The 21,030-nt window shown below is 47.4% G+C and overlaps 1 protein-coding gene across 1 annotated transcript in view; it reads left to right on the top strand.

Moving 5' to 3' along the window:
- The window catches only part of LOC137434541 (regulator of G-protein signaling 11-like), a 143,247-nt gene that overhangs the window by 105,158 nt on the left and 17,059 nt on the right, over positions 1–21,030 (top strand). Inside the window, exons 15-16 of the mRNA XM_078785664.1 lie at positions 339–421; positions 736–819. Coding sequence (XP_078641790.1) covers positions 339–421; positions 736–799 — 147 coding nt within the window. The 3' untranslated portion in view covers positions 800–819. The remainder of the gene's footprint in view (positions 1–338; positions 422–735; positions 820–21,030) is intronic.

Here is a 21,030-nt window from a genome sequence, read left to right as displayed (position 1 = left end):
CTTGGCTTTTCTTCTCTCTTCACAAGTCCTTTCCTCTTCAGATGACGGTCCATATGTGGGCCTACTCATTCTGAAGCCCATAGCTTGCTCTGTTGAGCAATTTGTTGCATTCTTGTGTTTTTGATGGAACTCTTGCGCATCCTCTGTATCATTTGCTTAATGATGTGCAATTTTCCCTCCGATCACAAATTCAAGATTTTGTACAGAATTTACGCCAGTGACTAATTTGTCTACGTTACATCTCCTGGGTAGTTTACGTTTTTACTCCTCTGCCGACGAAATCACCGAAGGCTTTATGTTGTTGGGTTCCATGACGGTTCTTTCTACAACTTCCACAGGATTGTTACCCAAGGTATCTCAAGTCCGAGAGGTACAAGAGTTTGCTTGAAAGGGCCATTGTGCCCCAAGAGAACAAGAGAAGGTGGGTTCGCAGCTCCTCTGTATTTCTAAAGTGCAATAACACTCAGTAACTAACACTCAGTATAACGTCTTCACACAGTATATGCCACGTGTTTAGAATTCTTCTTTCAAGTTTCTTGTCTTGCAATGTCTCTCTAAATATCCTTGTTAAACACATATTCTGCCAAGATCAATGGAACACTTAAATTTACCGTTAAAGATGTCCTGACATTTGTCTTGATTTGAGAAGTGTTGAAGATATTCTGGCATGTAATTACACAACACCTGCTCAACTTTCCCTGAAAAATCACCCCGTTTCTTACATTTTCATTTCAGGATTTTCCCCTTAATGATGAGACCACGATTGTCCAACCCACCGATCACTCTACCGGGCATATAAACTACACACGTCCTCAGAAGGTGAGTGATGTGGAGCATTTGATGCTTTTTTTTTTTTTAGCTGTGATGAGCAGCTCTATGAGAGGACCGCGTTGTTGTTCTTGTTGTTGGGGTGCCTTTTTGAATAGCGCATGCGCATACACTCGGATGTGCGTTGGTATGAGGTAAGAACATCGCGGACTAAAATCGCGATTTGTTTGAAGAAACCAGAATAAATTTAGCAACAAAGACAACATGAATGTTTTCATATCAATCTCGTTTCACAGAACTTGACACAAATTAGGTGTAATTATTGAATAGCGCATGCACATACACTCGGGTGTGCGTTGGTATGAGGTAAGAACATCGCGGACTAAAATCCGCGATTTGTTTGAAGAAACCAGAATAAATTTAGCAACAAAGACAACATGAATGTTTTCATATCAATCTCGTTTCACAGAACTTGACACAAATTAGGTGTAATTATTGAATAGCGCATGCGCATACACTCGGGCATGCGTTGGTATGAGGTAAGAACATCGCGGACAAAAATCGCGATTTGCTTGAAGAAACCAGAATAAATTTAGCAACAAAGACAACATGAATGTTTTCATATCAATCTCGTTTCACAGAACTTGACACAAAATAGGTGTAATTATTGACTAGCGCATGTGCATACACTCGGACTTCCCCTACCGACCAAGCCCGTTTCAAATTATCCCTTTGCCACCCAGAATTAACATTAATAAATAACTAATGAATTAACATTAACATTAACAGAAATAACATTCACGTCCATACATTATATGTAATCAGTTGATGAAGCATGTTGCGTCGCAAAACAAAGGACAAGACCAGAACTGAAAGACAAAAAGACGCCAGTGCATGCATATAATTTAATGACTGGTCGAATTTGGTAGCGCATATTGCAACGGATATCCTCATGATTCTACACGTCGCAGCTGGTGACCACACTGTGGTCATTTTTCTCTTGTTTTTGTATACAAGATCGATGCTCGTATAAGAGCTAACATTAATGTTAGATTAATTCATTAATAATTAATTAATGATTAATGTAAGAGCTAACATTAATGTTAGATTAATTAATTAATGTAATTAATTAATGATTAATGTAAGAGCTAACATCAATGTTCGATTAATTAATTGATGTAATTAATAATCAATTATTTATTTTTTATATATTTTTTGTATACAACATCATCGAGGCTCGTGTAAGAGCTAACATTAATCACAAAAATACAAACTGACACATGAAACATGTGATAAAGGGAGTGGGAGACAAGATGGGGAGAGAGAGGGAAGCACACAAGTACAACAGTAGAGAACAGGGACATCGGGAGATCTGTGGGAGGGAGAGGGCTTGGGGGGAGGAGTGGGATTGAAGAGAGTGAGGGAGTTTGTTCCAGAGGTGGGAGAAAAGAGGATTTAAAGAGTGAAGGTGAATAGAGAGTCTTGATTTTGGCAGTTTCACCATAAGAGGGTTGCTGGCAGATCGTGTGCGACCTGCAGGAATATTTGGGGGACGGAGCCCAGACAGAGCTGGGGGAGCTAGGCCGGAGAGGAGTCGATAGAAGACAGAAAGACCACCAACCTGCATGCGGTGAGGGAGTGAAAGGCCCTCAGAATCGGCTTCATTGCGGGAGATTCCAATGATTCTGAAAGCTTTGGTTTCAACAGGGTGAAGACGAGCTAGGTGTGAGGCAGGAGCACCGGCCCAGAGGGGAGAACAGTATCCCATTGAGATGCGGATGAAAGCCTTGTATGTGGTGAGGAGCTCAGGTGTGCCAAGGAAGAACTTTGCCTGACGGAGGATGACCAGTCGGCGACTGGCTTTGGAGGCCAGATTTGAAATGTGGTTTTCCCAAGAAAGATCATGGCAGGTTGTGAGACCCAAAAGCTTGAGTGACAGAACTTCTTGGAGAGGATTGTTCAGAAAGTGGATGGAGGGTTGTCCAGTTGGTCTTTTTGGAGAGACATAGTAAGAGTGTGAGATTTGTCAGGATTGAAAGACATGTTCCACTTGTTTGACCAGTCTGTGATTTTGTCCAGGTCTGCAGAGAGTGAGGAGGCTGCCGACTGCCAATCTGAGGGATGAGGAATGGAGCGGCAGAGAGCGGAGTCGTCAGCAAAGAGATAGAGAGGATTTTCAAGAGAGTCAGAGAGATCATTGCTGAAGACCAGATAAAGCACAGGGCCCAGAACACTGCCTTGGGGAACTCCAGCCTGAACAGGAAGGGGAGATGAGAGAAACCCATTCAGGGCCACACGTTGACTACGACTAGAGAGGAAGTCCGCAAGCCAAGCGTGGAGATTTCCATGGATACCATAGGAGGAGAGTTTGGTGAGCAGAGCGGGGTGCCAGACCGTATCGACGGCTTGTGATATGTCAAGGGAGACAGCTCTAATTTCCTGTTTGGCATTGAGGACCTCCATCCATTGTTGAGACAGCAGAAGCAGCATGTCCAGAGTAGAGTGACCTTGTCTGAAACCAAATTGATGTTCCGAGATCAAGCCATTTGAGAAGAGGAAAGATTTCATATCCGAAGCAATGATGGATTCCATGACTTTGCTGATAATTGGGAGAAGGCTGATTGGTCTGTAGTTGCTCGGATCTGTTTTTGCACATTTTTTGTGTAAAGCGGTAATGTTAGCTGATTTCCAAGGTGATGGCAGATGACCTTGAGCAAAAGAGAGGGTGAAGAGAACAGAGAGAGGGAGTGAAAGAGCGGCGGAGCAGGATTTTAGGACCCGTGGGCTGATGCCGTCAGGTCCAGTTGCAGAATCAGAGTCGAGGGTTGACAGAAATGTTTCCACCTTGTCAGGAGGAAAGGACACAGAGTCCAGGAGCAGCTGGGTACGACTGGGCTAACATTAATGTTAGATTAATTAATTAATGTAAGTAATAATTAATTAATGATTAATGTAAGAGCTTACATTCATGTTAGATTAATTAATTAATGTAATTAATAATGAATTAATGATTAATGTAAGAGCTTACATTAATGTTAGATTAATTAACTAATGTAATGAATAATTAATTAATGATTAATGTAAGAGCTAACATTAATGTTAGATTAATTAATTAATGTAATTAATAATTAATTAATGATTCATGTAAGATTGAAGTAATTAATAATTAATTAATGATTAATGTAAGAGCTAACATTAATGTTAGATTAATTAATGAATGTAATTAATAATGAATTAATGATTAATGTAAGAGCTAACATTAATGTTAGATTAATTAACTAATGTAATGAATAATTAATTAATGATTAATGTAAGAGCTTACATTAATGTTAGATTCATTAATTAATGTAATGAATAATTAATTAATGATTAATGTAAGAGCTAACATTAATGTTAGATTAATTAAGTAATGTAATGAATAATTAATTAATGATTAATGTAAGAGCTAACATTAATGTTAGATTAATTAACTAATGTAATTAATAATTAATTAATGATTAATGTAAGAGCTAACATTAATGTTAGATTAATTAATTAATGTAATTAATAATGAATTAATGATTAATGTAAGAGCTTACATTAATGTTAGATTAATTAACTAATGTAATGAATAATTAATTAATGATTAATGTAAGAGCTAACATTAATGTTAGATTAATTAATGAATGTAATTAATAGTGAATTAATGATTAATGTAAGAGCTAACATTAATGTTAGATTAATTAACTAATGTAATGAATAATTAATTAATGATTAATGTAAGAGCTAACATTAATGTTAGATTAATTAATTAATGTAATTAATAATGAATTAATGATTAATGTAAGAGCTAACATTAATGTTAGATTAATTAATGAATGTAATTAATAATGAATTAATGATTAATGTAAGAGCTAACATTAATGTTAGATTAATTAACTAATGTAATGAATAATTAATTAATGATTAATGTAAGAGCTAACATTAATGTTAGATTAATTAATTAATGTAATTAATAATGAATTAATGATTAATGTAAGAGCTTACATTAATGTTAGATTAATTAACTAATTAATGAATAATTAATTAATGATTAATGTAAGAGCTAACATTAATGTTAGATTAATTAACTAATGTAATGAATAATTAATTAATGATTCATGTAAGATTGAAGTAATAATGAATTAATGATTAATGTAAGAGCTAACATTAATGGTAGATTAATTAACTAATGTAATGAATAATTAAGGAATGATTAATGTAAGAGCTAACATTAATGTTAGATTAATTAATGAATGTAATTAATAATGAATTAATGATTAATGTAAGAGCTAACATTAATGTTAGATTAATTAACTAATGTAATGAATAATTAATTAATGATTAATGTAAGAGCTTACATTAATGTTAGATTAATTAATTAATGTAATTAATAATGAATTAATGATTAATGTAAGAGCTAACATTAATGTTAGATAAATTAACTAATGTAATGAATAATTAATTAATGATTAATGTAAGAGCTTACATTAATGTTAGATTAATTAATTAATATAATTAATAATTAATTAATGATTCATGTAAGATTCAAGTAATTACTAATTAATTAATGATTAATATAAGAGCTAACATTAATGTTAGATTAATTAATTAATGTAATTAATAATGAATTAATGATTAATGTAAGAGCTAACATTAATGTTAGATTAATTAATTAATGTAATGAATAATTAATTAATGATTCATGTAAGATTGAAGTAATTAATAATGAATTAATGATTATTATAAGAGCTAACATGAATGTTAGATTAATTAATTAATGTAATGAATAATTAATTAATGATTAATGTAAGAGCTAACATTAATGTTAGATTAATTCCTTTATGTAATGAATAATTAATTAATGATTAATGTAAGAGCTAACATGAATGTTAGATTAATTAATTAATGTAATTAATAATTAATTAATGATTAATGTAAGAGCTAACATTAATGTTAGATTAATTAATTAATGTAATTAATTAATGATTAATGTAAGAGCTAACATTAATGTTAGATTAATTAATTAATGTAATTAATAATGAATTAATGATTAATGTAAGAGCTTACATTAATGTTAGATTAATTAACTAATGTAATGAATAATTAATTAATGATTAATGTAAGAGCTTACATTCATGTTAGATTAATTAACTAATGTAGTGAATAATTAATTAATGATTAATGTAAGAGCTTACATTAATGTTGGATTAATTAACTAATGCAATGAATAATGAATTAATGATTAATGTAAGAGCTAACATTAATGTTAGATTAATTAATTAATGTAATTAGTAATGAATTAATGATTAATGTAAGAGCTAACATGAATGTTAGATTAATTAATTAATGTAATTAATAATGAATTAATGATTAATGTAAGAGCTTACATTTATGTTAGATTAATTAATTAATGATTAATATAAGAGCTTACATTAATTTAGATTAATTAACTAATGGAATGAATAATTAATTAATGATTAATGTAAGAGCTTACATTAATGTTAGATTAATTAACTAATGCAATGAATAATTAATTAATGATTAATGTAAGAGCTAACATTAATGTTAGATTAATTAACTAATGCAATGAATAATTAATTAATGATTAATGTAAGAGCTAACATTAATGTTAGATTAATTAACTAATGTAATTAATAATGAATTAATGATTAATGTAAGAGCTAACATTAATGTTAGATTAATTAATTAATGTAATTAATAATGAATTAATGATTAATGTAAGAGCTAACATTAATGTTAGATTAATTAACTAATGTAATTAATAATGAATTAATGATTAATGTAAGAGCTAACATTAATGTTAGATTAATTAATTAATGTAATGAATAATGAATTAATGATTAATGTAAGAGCTAACATGAATGTTAGATTAATTAATTAATGTAATGAATAATTAATTAATGATTAATGTAAGAGCTAACATGAATGTTAGATTAATTAATTAATGTAATTAATAATGAATTAATGATTAATGTAAGAGCTAACATGAATGTTAGATTAATTAATTAATGTAATGAATTAATGATTAATGTAAGAGCTAACATTAATGTTAGATTAATTAACTAATGTAATGAATAATTAATTAATGATTCATGGAAGAGCTAACATTAATGTTAGATTAATTAATTAATGTAATTAATAATTAATTAATCATTAATGTAAGAGCTAACATTAATGTTAGATTAATTCCTTAATGTAATTAATAATTAATTAATGATTAATGTAAGAGCTAACATTAATGTTAGATTAATTCCTTAATGTAATTAATAATTAATGAATGATTAATGTAAGAGCTAACATTAATGTTAGATTAATTCCTTAATGTAATTAATAATTAATGAATGATTAATGTAAGAGCTAACATTAATGTTAGATTAATTCCTTAATGTAATTAATATAATTAATGAATGATTAATGTAAGAGCTAACATTAATGTTAGATTAATTAATGTAATGAATGATTAATGTAAGAGCTATCATTAATGTTAGATTAATTAATGTAATTAATGATTAATGTAAGAGCTAACATTAATGTTAGATTAATTAATGTAATTAATGATTAATGTAAGAGCTAACATTAATGTTAGATTAATTAATGTAACTAGCAACGGTACCCTCCCTACAGACGGGGCTTCAATTGGGAAGCCCAAATGAAAAGGCAAAATATCAGAAATTGAAGGGTTTTTTTTTATTTTAACCGATTCATATGAACATCCGTTGAATCATATCACACGCAAATCATCAAAATCTAAACAGTATCTTTAGAATTTCAATAAAAGCCACATCACTGTTCATATCGGTAAATATTATTCCATCGTGTTTCAAATCGTGATCGATACATTATGATCGTGATGATCATGATCATGAATCGTGATCGATAATCGTGTTCACAATCACTATGTCGTATGTACTCCCAATACGTGTACCAAATTCCCGATACGTGTAACTGTACCAAATCAACAGTTAAAAGGATTTTGAGCTGATAGCTGTTACGGCCTTGGCAGGATCGATGGAGACAGCGATCTGTTAGCGATCGATGGAGACATGTTGCTTTCCCGGGTGCCGCACAAACGGCTGCACCGATCGCGCGGCACCCGGGAAAGCAACATCGTCACAATGAGAACAATGAACGTTATGCGAACGCGAATGTTATGCGGGAGTCCAAACCTGAGAATTCTGGAGACTAAAGCTGAAATTGGGAAAACGAAATAACCTATTTTACTCCTGGAGATCCCAGGATTATCCACCCAAAATATCTTTGCGATCGGTTCAGCAGTTTTTACGGCACCTTCGAACAGACAGACAGACAGATGGACGGACATTTTGTGAATTATAGTAATATTAATAATTAATTAATGATTAATGTAAGAGCTAACATTAATGTAACATTAACTAACATTAATAATTTCTATCCTCAGAAGAGCCACCTCGACTGTTCATGAACAAAGAAAGGTGTGGGAGCTATGCTCGCACGATAAAACTGGACAAAACAAACGACGCCAGGAATGAAGTTTCACTGAGCTATTTATTTCCAGCTCACTCGAAAGAACTCAAAAGCACTGAATCAGCCCATCGAACGGGCGGCAATTTATAAGTAAAGCTCAACACACAAAAGCCACGCCTACCAGGCGGGGTGTGGTATGCAAATAGGTAAGCCAAGTGTTCGCCCGGTAAAAGGAAAGTCTGGACATGCCCGGGTGAGTCTGGACAAATGACCGCTCGCCGGTTGCGTCATCGGCCGGTGCAAGGTAATTGTGTCATGCTTCCGGTAACCGCTACATGCGCCCCCCCAGAATTAACATGCACCGGGAGAGTCAGTTTGAGGGGGGTCTTGATGACCCGGCCGAAACGACCTCTGGCGATTCGTGTGGGGGTAGTAGGTGGCGTGGTGGTGGTGGATGGTCGGGCGGGGGGCTTGGTTGATGGGGGACGGCCCCGTCGTGGAGGAAGGGCCAACCGTGGAGGTTGGTCGAAGTCCAAATGGGCCGGCTTGAGGCGGTCCACGGAGATGCGGTCCAGCTTGCCGCCGATGTCAATGATGAACGACTTGTCGTCCCTCTTCAGGACCGGGAAAGGTCCATCGTACGGTGGCCGGAGCGGTCCCCGGTGTGCATCGTGCCAGATAAAAACGTACTCCGCAGTGCGAAGTGCTGGGGGGACGTGGGGTTGGGGGCAGCCGTGGTGGGACGTGGGCACGGGGGCAAATCTCCTGGCGGCCTCCTGGAGGACCGAGCGTTGGCGAGCCGCGGACCAGGGGCCGGTGGCGTCAGGGATGAATTCGCCCGGCACGCGCAGTGGCTGGCCATAGACCAGCTCGGCGGTGGAAGCCTGGAGGTCCTCTTTAGGGGCCGTTCGGAGGCCCAATAGGACCCACGGGGGCCTGTTGGCCCAACTGTCGTCCTGGAGGCTGGACCTGAGAGCGGCCTTCATCGAGCGGTTGAACCGCTCGCACAAGCTGTTGGCTTGGGGGTGGTAGGCTGTGGTGCGGTGTATCTTTACCCCCAAGACCTGGGCGACCGCGCCCCAAAGCCCGGAGGCGAATTGCAGGCCTCTATCGGAGGAGATGTCCGAGGGCGCGCCAAAACGGGCAATCCAGGTGCCAATGAAGGCCTGCGCCACGTCGGCAGATGTTGATGCCAGCGGGACGGCCTCCGGCCACCTGGTGGTCCCGTCCACCATCATGAGGAGGTGGGTGAAGCCCCGCGAGGAGGGAAGGGGTCCCACCAGGTCCACATTGACATGGTCGAAGCGCCGCGCGGGCACGTCGAATGGTGCCAACGGGGCCTGGGTGTGCCGGTGGACCTTCGCGCGCTGGCAGGCGACACAGGCGTTGGCCCAGTCGCGGACGTCCTTACGGAGCCCGTGCCAGACGAACTTTGCTGCCACGGGCTTCTGTGATGCTTTCCGGCCCGGGTGGGAAAGGCCGTGGAGGGCGTCAAAAATGTGCCGCTGCCATCCGGTGGGCACGATGGGGCGAGGTTGGCCCAGGGAAACGTCACACAGGAGAACCGTGCCTGTGTCCTCGAAGGGGACGTCGGCCAACCGCAGGCCTGTGTCCGCTGTCCGGAGGGCTTGCACCATGGGGTCGGCGGTCTGGTCGGCCGCCATGCGGGCAAAGTCCACACCCAGGTGGATGGCGTTCACGCCGGACCGGGAGAGGCAATCGGCCACAGCGTTGTCCTTGCCCGCGACGTGCCGGATGTCCGTCGTAAATTCGGACACGGCGGAGAGGTGGCGCTGCTGGCGGGCCGACCACGGCTCCATAACCTTGGCCATGGCGATGACCAGGGGTTTGTGGTTCACAAACGCCGTGAACGGGCGGCCCTCTAAAAGATGGCGGAAGTGGCGAACGGCCAGGTAAAGGCCGAGGAGCTCGCAGTCGAAAGCGCTATACTTGCGCTCGTTAGGGCGAAGCTGCCGGCTGAAGAAGGCCAGCGGTTGCCAAGCCCCGTTCACCCACTGTTCATGCACGGCGCCCACCGGGTAGTCGGAAGCGTCCGTGGTGAGGGCGATGGGTGCGTCGAGCGCCGGGTGCGCCAGCATGGTCGCGTTGGTGAGGGCCAGCGTAGCGCCCATGAACGCCACATCCATCTCTGTGGTCCAGGCGACGTCGTGCTTGGCCGGCTTGCCCCGGAGGGCTTCATACAGGGGGCGCATGAGTTGGGCGGCGCGAGGCACGAACCGGTGGTAGAAATTTACCATCCCCAAAAATTCCTGTAGGGCCTTGATGGAGCGGGGGCGCGGGAAACTTGTGACTGCCTCCACCTTGGTGGGCAGCGGGACGGCCCCACGCTTCGTGATGCGGTGCTCCAGGAAGTCGACGGCCGTTATGCCAAACTGGCATTTCGCCGGGTTGATGATAAGGCCGTGCTGGCCGAGGCGCTCAAAAAGCGTGCGCAGGTGGATGAGGTGCTCCGCCCGGGAAGTGCTGGCGACGATAATGTCGTCCAAGTAGACGAAAAGGAAGGTGAGGTCGCGCAGCTCGCTGTGCATCAGCCGCTGGAAGGCCTGGGCTGCGTTCTTAAGGCCGAACGGCATGCGAAGGAACTCGAAGAGGCCAAAAGGTGTAATTACCGCTGTCTTCGGCACGTCGGCCGGCCGGACGGGTACCTGGTGGTAGCCCCAAATGAGGTCGACCTTGGAAAAGATCACCCGCCCCGCCAAACGGGCGGAAAAGTCCTGTATGTGTGGTATCGGGTACCGGTCGGGGGTGGTGGCGTCGTTGAGGCGGCGGTAATCGCCGCATGGTCGCCATCCGCCACCCGGTTTGGGCACGATGTGCAGGGGCGAGGCCCACGCGCTATTCGAGCGCCGCACAATGCCCAATCGCTCCAGCGCGTTGAATTCCGCCTTCGCCACGGCGAGTTTGGCCCGGTCGAGGCGGCGAGCCCTGGCGTAGACCGGTGGACCTGTGGTCGGGATGTGGTGTTCGGCGCCGTGCTTGACGGTGACGGCCGAAAACGTCGGCTGCGTGAGGGCGGGAAACTCGGCGAGTAGGCGGGTGAAATCGTCCATGGCCGGGAGCGCAGGCTAGCTTGGTCGGAGCGGAGCCGCTCAATGAGCAAGCGAGCGAGCTGAAGGTCTCCGCGTTGATGAGCCGACGCCATTTGACGTCGACCAAAAGCCCATGCGCGCAAAGAAAATCTGCACCCAGCAAGGCCATGGGCACGTTCACCGTAATGAAGTCCCACCTGAAGCGCTGGCCCCCGAAGCAGAATGCGACGCTGCGCAACCCGAAGGTGCGGATGGAGGAGCCGTTTGCGGCGACCAAGGTGGGGCCGCAAAGCGCGGCCTGTTTGTCCTGCACCGAGGCGGGTATCACGCTCAGCTGAGCGCCGGTGTCACACAAAAAATGCCGCCCAGACGCTGTGTCCGTGATAAACAGAAGGCTGCCTGAATGGCCGACGCTCATGGCAGGCAGCGAGCGCCGGCCTGGTCGTTTCCCGACCTGCCGAAAGTGCACGGTGGGCGGCACGTTCTGGCCTTCTGCCCGAACCTGGCGTGGTAATAGCACATGGTCCGCTCTGGTGGAGGCTCCAGCGGTCGCGTCGGGTTCGGTCGACGGGGCGTCGCGGCGGCCGCTGCCGCCAGTGGCGCTGACTCGGCCGGTGGTGGCACCGGTCGTGGCGCGGGCATTGCCTCGGTCGGCCCAGGGTTCCAGGCAGCCGCTCCGACGTGTCGCCTGGCCGAGAAAAATTTATCGGCCTACTTGGCCAGGGCGCGAGGGTCCGTGATGGGCGAGTTAGCCAAAGCTAACCGTACCTGCCCGGGTAGCTGCCAGAGGAACAGCTCGCGGAAGAGGAAATCCGGGCTGTGGTCGCCAAGTAGAGCCAGCATGTGGTCCATGCGCTCGGATGGACGGGCCTCACCCAGCTCCGGGAGGTCGAGTAGTTGTCGCGCGCGTTCGGTCTCCGTGAGTCCAAACGCACCGAGGAGTAGGCCTTTGAGCGCACCGTATTTGTCGGCGTTCGGCGGGTTCTGTAGGAAGCTCAGGAACCGGGCCGCGGTGGAGGCGTTGAGCGCAGAGACCACATGGTGGTAGCGCGTCGTGTCCTCCGTAATGTTCCGCAGGGCGAATTGAGAATCCGCTTGGGCGAACCAGATGGCCGCGTGCGATTCCCAAAAGCCCGGGAGCTTCAAAGCTCCAGATGACTCCATCGCCGTGTTCTTGAAAAGGGGTCACCAATTGTGGGAGCTATGCTCGCGCGATAAAACCGGACAAAACGAACGACGCCAGGAATGAAGTTTCACTGAGCTATTTATTTCCAGCTCACTCAAAAGAACTCAAAAGCACTGAATCAGCCCATCGAACGGGCGGCAATTTATAAGTAAAGCTCAACACACAAAAGCCACGCCTCTCAGGCGGGGCGTGGTATGCAAATAGGTAAGCCAAGTGTTCGCCCGGGAAAGGCAAGTCTGGACACGCCCGGGCGAGTCCGGACAAGTGACCGCTCGCCGGTTGCGTCATCGGCCGGTGCAAGGTAATTGTGTCATGCTTCCGGTAACCGCTACAAAGGCGAAAAAAGCATCTCAAAATGAAAAGTCGGTTTGTGTCGGCTTTGTGTTCAGACTTCTTCTTCTTCTTGCGTATGCGATGTATGACAAATACAGATAAAAACTAGAACACACCACTCGGTAGAGCGCAAACCTCCGCCAAATTGAACCGTTTATGTTTTGTATCCACTGATAGGCCGGATCTGGATTTGGACCTGAACCAAAATCTAATCGGCTTATTCTTGTAGCCAAACCAACTCAACCACATCGTTTCGTCATAAACCGTCCACAACTTTTTAAATGTCGTGCTAGTGTACCTGGGTATATGCACTGTACCTGACTGTGATGGATGCTGTGAAGAGGAACAGGTTGAGATGGTTTGGTCATGTGTTGAGGAAGGATGAAGGTGACTGGTTGAGTAGAGTGATGGAAATGAATGTAGAAGGAAGTGGAGGACGGGGAACACCGAGAAAGACTTGGCTAAAGATGGTGGAAGAAGAAATGCGGGCAAGGGGGTTAACAAGGGGAGATGCAGAAAATAGGGCAAAATGGAGAAGATTGTCATGGGGACCGCAAGGCTAACCCCCGCTCTAGCAGCGAAAATGGCCTTAAAATGCCTGTTGTTGTGTTGTAGCACGACCTTGGTGGGGATAACAATTAGCAAATAATGTAAGTATTAAATGTTTTTGACTTCAGGCATGGACAGCCGGTTCGTGAATGACTTGGGTAAAAAAGTCGGTAAATGGTAAACGATGAACAAATCAATTTCACATTCCTGGGCAGTGGAACATCAGGCATTGACAGCAGGTTCTCGAAATCTTCATTCCAAACAGCATCATTCATCATTCCAATCACAAAATATATCAAAATATAATGTTAAATCACGGTTGTATCGAGATATTGTAGCGGCTGCCGCTGAGTTTTCACAATCGCCTTGCACCTATCAAGGACGCGGAGCGATCACCATGCCGGGCTCGTCCAGGACGCCCAGGCCCGCGCTCAACTTGCCAGGCCGCAGCCAGGACGCTGGGCCACGCCCCCTGGCGCCGGGCCTGGGCAAACCCCCTGGCGGAATAGATATATATTGCTGACTGATAAACGGTTTTTCAGAGTGCCTGAGTGTTTGATTTCATTAAAGCAACTCAGATGAATTCTAGCTTTTTGTCGCGTCCATTCTTCCGATCGACGTGGGAGCCCCGGCTCCTTCATTGGTGACCCATCGACATGGACACGGCAGTCGCCCTTAAACTGCCTACCTTCTGGGAGGCTCACGCGGCGGTTTGGTTCGCACAGGCGGAGTCCCTGTTCGCCCTGCGAGGCATCACGGCCGACGACACCCGCTTCCACCATGTGGTAGCTGCGCTCGGGTCGGTTACCGCGGCCCGCGCCCTGAGCCTCCTCGAAAGCCCGCCAGCCGCTGACAAATACGGCGCGATTAAGAAGCTGCTCCTCGATGCTTTCGCCCTCCCATCGGCGGAACGCGCACGGCGCCTGCTCGATCTGCCTGAGCTCGGCGACACGCGCCCTTCCGAGCGCATGGACTACATGCTTTCACTGCTCGGCGAGCACTCTCCGGCATTCCTGTTCCGGGAGCTGTTCTTCCGTCAGCTGCCTAACCCGGTACGCCTCGCCCTGGCAAGCACGACGATCACAGATCCCCGGGCCCTTGCCAGAGAAGCCGACAAGATCTCCGCCGCAGGACAGCGCATCGTAGCGGCGACATGGGACCCACCGCCGTCCGACGCAACACCCAGGGCGCCCGAGCACCCGGCACGGTCGACGGCCGAACTGCCGACGCCATTGGCGGCCGCTCTACCGAGCCGACCACCTCCGGCACGACGACCGAGGCCTCCACCTGACCAAGCGTGGTGTTACTATCATGCCAGGTTCGGACAGAAGGCCCGGACATGCCGACCCCTGTGCACCTTCGGCAGGCCGGGAAACGGCCGGGCCGGCGTTCATTACCAGCCATGAGCGCCGGCCACACGGGCAACTTACTGTTCATCACGGATAAAGCGTCCGGACGGCGCTTCCTGTGCGACACCGGCGCCCAACTGAGCGTCATACCCACCTCTGACCAGGACAGGCAATCCGCGGTTTGCGGCCCCTCCTTAGTTGCGGCCAACGGATCGACTATCCGCACCTTCGGCCCGCGCAACGTCACCCTCTGCTTCGGCGGCCAACGCTTTGCTTGGACGTTTGTAACCGCCAACGTGCCCGTGGCTCTGCTAGGCGCCGACTTCCTCTGCGCACACGGACTGCTGGTGGACGTCCAACGGCGTCGTTTAATCAACGCTGAAACCTTCAGCTCCCTGGTATGCACATTGAGCAGCTCCGCGCCGACCGAGCTGGCATGCGCCGTCCCGGCGGCGAACGAGTTTGCTCGCCTGCTCACGGAGTTCCCGGCCCTCACGCGGCCGACGTTTTCGGCCGTCGCAGTACGGCATGGGATCGAACACCACATACCAACCACGGGCCCGCCGGTCTACGCCAGGGCCCGCCGCCTCGACCCAGCCAAGCTCGCCGTAGCGAAGGCCGAATTCGACGCGTTGGAGCACCTCGGCATCGTGCGGCGCTCCGATAGCGCGTGGGCCTCGCCACTGCACATCGTGCCAAAGCCGGGGGGTGGATGGCGCCCGTGTGGCGACTACCGCCGTCTCAATGACGCTACCACCCCCGACAGGTACCCGATCCCGCATATCCAAGACTTCTCCGCCCGTCTGGCGGGACGGGTCATTTTTTCGAAAATTGACCTCATACGGGGATATCACCAGGTACCTGTCAGGGCGGCCGACGTCCCTAAAACGGCAGTCATCACGCCGTTCGGCTTATTCGAATTCTTGCGGATGCCGTTTGGTCTCAAGAACGCGGCTCAGGCGTTCCAGCGCTTGATGGACGGCGTGCTGCGTGACCTGCCGTTCCTTTTCGTTTACCTGGACGACATCCTCGTCGCCAGCACGTCCCGGGCCGAGCACCTCCTCCACCTCCGGACACTGTTCGAGCGCCTCAGCGAGCACGGCCTCATCGTCAACCCGGCCAAATGCCACTTCGGCACGACGGCCGTTGATTTTTTGGGCCATCACATCACCAAGAACGGGGCCGTGCCGCTGCCAACCAAGGTCGAGGCCATCACCACGTTCCCGCGTCCCCGCACCATAAAGGCCCTGCAGGAATTCCTGGGAATGGTGAATTTTTATCACCGCTTCGTGCCCCGCGCTGCTCAGCTCATGCGGCCCCTCTACGAAGCCCTCCGGGGCATGCCGGCCAAGCACGACATCACCTGGTCCGCAGCAATGGATGCGGCCTTCCAAGGCTCAAAGCGGGCCCTCGCCGACGCAACACTGCTCGCTCACCCGGTGCTCAACGCTCCCATCGCCCTCACCACGGATGCCTCCGACTACGCGGTGGGCGCCGTACATGAGCAATGGGTGAACGGGGTTTGGCAGCCACTCGCTTTTTTCAGCCGGCAGCTCCGGCCGAACGAGCTCAAATACAGCACGTTTGACCGGGAGCTCCTCGGTCTTCACCTGGCCGTCCGCCATTTCCGCCACCTCCTGGAGGGCCGACCTTTCACGGCGTTCGTCGACCACAAGCCGTTGGTTTACGCCATGGCCAAGGTCACGGAGCCATGGTCGGCCCGCCAACAGCGCCACCTCTCCGCCGTGTCGGAGTTTACCACGGACATCCGGCACGTCGCCGGAAAAAACAACGCCGTGGCCGACTGTCTTTACCGGGCCAGCGCGAACGCGGTCCACCTGGGCGTGGATTTTGCGCTTATGGCGGCGGACCAAACCACCGACACCACGGTGCAAGCCCTCCGGGCGGCGGACACGGGCCTCCGCCTGGCCGACATCCCCTGCGCGGACACTGTCCTGCTCTGCGACGTCTCCCAAGGCCAGCCTCGCCCCATCGTGCCCGTCGCCTGGCAACGCCGCATCTTCGCCTCCCTCCACGGCCTTTCCCACCCGGGCCGGAAAGCTTCCCAGAAGCTGGTGTCGGCGCGTTTCGTCTGGCACGGCCTTCGTCGGGACGTCCGCGATTGGACCAGCGCCTGCACGGCCTGCCAACGGGCCAAGGTCCACCGACACACCCAGGCCCCGCTGGCACCTTTCACCGTGCCCGAACGACGTTTCGACCACGTCAACGTGGATCTGGTGGGCCCCCTCCCCCCGTCACGGGGGTTCACACACCTGCTCACCATGGTGGACAGGACCACCAGGTGGCCGGAGGCCGTTCCCCTCGTCTCCACCACCACCGCCGACGTGGCGCAGGCTTTCATCGCCACCTGGGTCGCCCGCTTCGGCGCACCGGCGGACATCTCGTCAGACCGCGGTCCACAGTTCACCTCCGAGCTGTGGGGCGCGGTCGCCCACAACCTGGGGATCAAGCTCCACCGTACTACGGCCTACCACCCCCAAGCAAACGGGTTGTGCGAGCGATTCCACCGCTCCATGAAGGCCGCGCTCATGGCCGGCCTTCAAGACGTCGGGTGGGCCGACCGGCTGCCGTGGGTCCTTTTGGGCCTTCGCACGGCCCCCAAGGAGGACCTCCAGGCATCCACCGCCGAGCTTGTCTATGGCCAGGTGCTACGCGTCCCGGGCGAATTTGTGCCCGACGCTACCAGTCCCTGGTCCGCAGCTCACCAGCGCTCGGACCTCCAGGAGGCCGCCCGACGGTTTGCCCCCGTGCCAACATCCCACCACGGTGACCCCCAGTCCTACGTCCCCCCAGCACTCCGCACAGCGGAGTATGTTTTTGTGCGTCACGACGCACATCGGTGGCCACTCCAGCCGCCGTACGACGGGCCCTTCCGGGTGCTGCGACGGGACGACAAGTCGTTCGTCATCGACATCGGCGGCAGGTCGGACCGGATTGCTGTGGACCGCCTCAAGCCGGCGCACGTGGACGTCGACCACCCACTACGGGTGGCCCTTCCGCCGCGGCGAGGCCGTCCCCCGTCCACGGTGCCCCCCACTCGACCGCCCACCACCTCACCGGACCCCCTCCCACGACCCGCCAGGGGTCGCTTCGGCCGGGTCATCAGGACCCCCCTCAAATTGACCCTGCCGGTGCAAGTCGATTCTGGGGGGACGTGTGTAGCGGCTGCCGCTGAGTTTTCACAATCGCCTTGCACCTATCAAGGACGCGGAGCGATCACCATGCCGGGCTCGTCCAGGACGCCCAGGCCCGCGCTCAACTTGCCAGGCCGCAGCCAGGACGCTGGGCCACGCCCCCTGGCGCCGGGCCTGGGCAAACCCCCTGGCGGAATAGATATATATTGCTGACTGATAAACGGTTTTTCAGAGTGCCTGAGTGTTTGATTTCATTAAAGCAACTCAGATGAATTCTAGCTTTTTGTCGCGTCCATTCTTCCGATCGACGTGGGAGCCCCGGCTCCTTCAATATTATCAAATCAGCGAACCGTCATAATCTGTTCACTTCTGGATTTGGGAGCAAGGTCCGTGTTGATCACATTTCAAAATCATAATATTGTGTTGAGGAATTCCTGAAACCTCCTCCCTACCTTACGACACCTGCTAGGACCACAAAACATTCCACAAAAGGTTACTGTATTTCCTTTTAGTAAAATATGCAACTGTAATGGTAACTAAACACTGTCCCCCTGTCATGGGTTAAAGAGAAAATAGTCTCGCGTTCAGAAATAGAGAATAACAGTTCTGTGGTGTGCACATGTCCATGAGGGCAGAGCTTGGGTGTGTTCATTTACCAAGTTTCTTGTGGAGCGCTCACCAAGTGGTTCAAACATTCGAGCAAGCACTCCAAAAATACTGTTTATAAGGAACGGCTGGCTTGGCAAGCGCTAGCTAGCTGCTTGGTAACTGAACACACCACGTGAATAGAGCAACGCTCGAGTTGACCTGCACATCACAAAACTGGGATGTCCATGTTTAGAATGCAGGGAATGTTGGAAATTTCACAAAACTGGATTGTCCATGTTTAGAATGCAGGGAATGTTGGAAATTTCACAAAACTGGAATGTCCATGTTTAGAATGCAGGGAATGTTGGAAATTTCACAAAACTGGAATGTCCATGTTTAGAATGCAGGGAATGTTGGAAATTTCACAAAACTGGGATGTCCATGTTTAGAATGCAGGGAATGTTGGAAATTTCACAAAACTGGATTGTCCATGTTTAGAATGCAGGGAATGTTGGAAATTTCACAAAACTGGATGTGCATGTTTAGAATGCAGGGAATGTTGGAAATTTCACAAAACTGGAATGTCCATGTTTAGAATGCAGGGAATGTTGGAAATTTCCATGAAGGTTTGATGTAAAGGTTTTGGTGACATTCGGAAAGTGATGTACAGGATGTTTGATGAAACACATGACTCAAAGTTGGTTTTATACTTTTTAATTTTCCATTGAAATAACATAAAACATTTATTTACTCATTTATTCCTCTTTTTCCCACCTGTGGAACCACCTTCCATACTCTCTTCAATCTCATTCATCCCTCCAGGTCTTCAAGACAGGTGTTCCTCACCATCTCAAGTCATACCCCATACTCTCTTCAATCTCATTCATCCCTCCAGGTCTTCAAGACAGGTGTTCCTCACCATCTCAAGTCATACCCCATACTCTCTTCAATCTCATTCATCCCTCCAGGTTTTCAAGACAGGTGTTCCTCACCATCTCAAGTCATACCCCATACACTCTTCAATCTCATTCATCCCTCCAGGTCTTCAAGACAGGTGTGCCTCACCATCTCAATTCATACCCCATACACTCTTCAATCTCATTCATCCCTCCAGGTCTTCAAGACAGGTGTTCCTCACCATCTCAAGTCATACCCCATACTCTCTTCAATCTCAATCTTCCCTCCAGGTTTTCAAGACAGGTGTTCCTCACCATCTCAAGTCATACCCCATACACTCTTCAATCTCATTCATCCCTCCAGGTCTTCAAGACAGGTGTTCCTCACCATCTCAATTCATACCCCATACTCTCTTCAATCTCAATTTTCCCTCCAGGTTTTCAAGACAGGTGTTCCTCACCATCTCAATTCATACCCCATACTCTCTTCAATCTCATTCATCCCTCCAGGTTTTCAAGACAGGTGTTCCTCACCATCTCAAGTCATACCGCATACTCTCTTCAATCTCATTCATCCCTCCAGGTCTTCAAGACAGGTGTTCCTCACCATCTCAAGTCATACCCCATACTCTCTTCAATCTCATTCATCCCTCCAGGTTTTCAAGACAGGTGTTCCCCACCATCTCAAGTCATACCTCATACTCTCTTCAATCTCATTCATCACTCCAGGTTTTCAAGACAGGTGTTCCTCACCATCTCAAGTCATACCCCATACTCTCTTCAATCTCATTGATCCCTCCAGGTTTTCAAGACAGGTGTTCCTCACCATCTCAAGTCATACCCCATCGAAAACCTTGATTTTTACTACACCTGTTAAACCACACTCCACCCATCCAAAACACTTTAATAATGTATCCATGTTGTTCATCCCTTTGCGTTCACAAAACATGATCAAAATGGCTGCCCTGGTGCAGCACAAATGGATCCTCCTGGTGAAGTTATCGATAACTCGGCTGCATCCGTGAACCGGAATAGCTTTGATCTTGGTGAAAATTGCATTTTCAGGCCGTCAATAGTCCGAGGTCTCCCGTGGTACACTCGATCCTTCAGGTAACCCCAGAGATAAAAGCCAGGTTGGTCGAGGAAGCGTTACATCGACAGGGCTGTGCAATGGTTTCCGCAAGATGGGGCCACACCTCACACTCCCAACAGATCAACAGCGGCTACAACAGAAATCTCGAGAAGGACAGATATTGAATGGGAGAATGGGGTGCCCATTCAATATCTGTCCTTCTCGAGATTTCTGTTGTAGCCGCTGTTGATCTGTTGGGAGTGTGAGGTGTGGCCCCATCTTGCGGAAACCATTGCACAGCCCTGTCGATGTAACGCTTCCTCGCTAATGCAACCCAGAACTTCCGAATAACTTTCAAGGACCGTTCAGTGGTTACGGTTACCGATTTCTCTTCTTAATCTTGAAACCAGAAAGGCCCAATGATGCCAGATTTGCTAATGGCAACCCATGCAGTGCATTTCTGGCTGTGAAACGACCTTTCAAGAACTTCATCAGGAGAACTAAACCCCAAACCATGTTGTTTACAAACAAATATGTGAACAAACAAACCCCAAAACAAAACATGTTAACATGACAACTTAAAATAAACTGTGCCTCAT

Source organism: Myxine glutinosa, chromosome 10 (assembly GCF_964187855.1).
Source record: "Myxine glutinosa chromosome 10, kmMyxGlut1.1, whole genome shotgun sequence".
NCBI classification, from domain to species: Eukaryota; Metazoa; Chordata; class Myxini; order Myxiniformes; family Myxinidae; genus Myxine; species Myxine glutinosa.
Note: the sequence above shows the minus strand (reverse complement) of the source record. Positions and strands in the feature narration are given on the sequence as shown.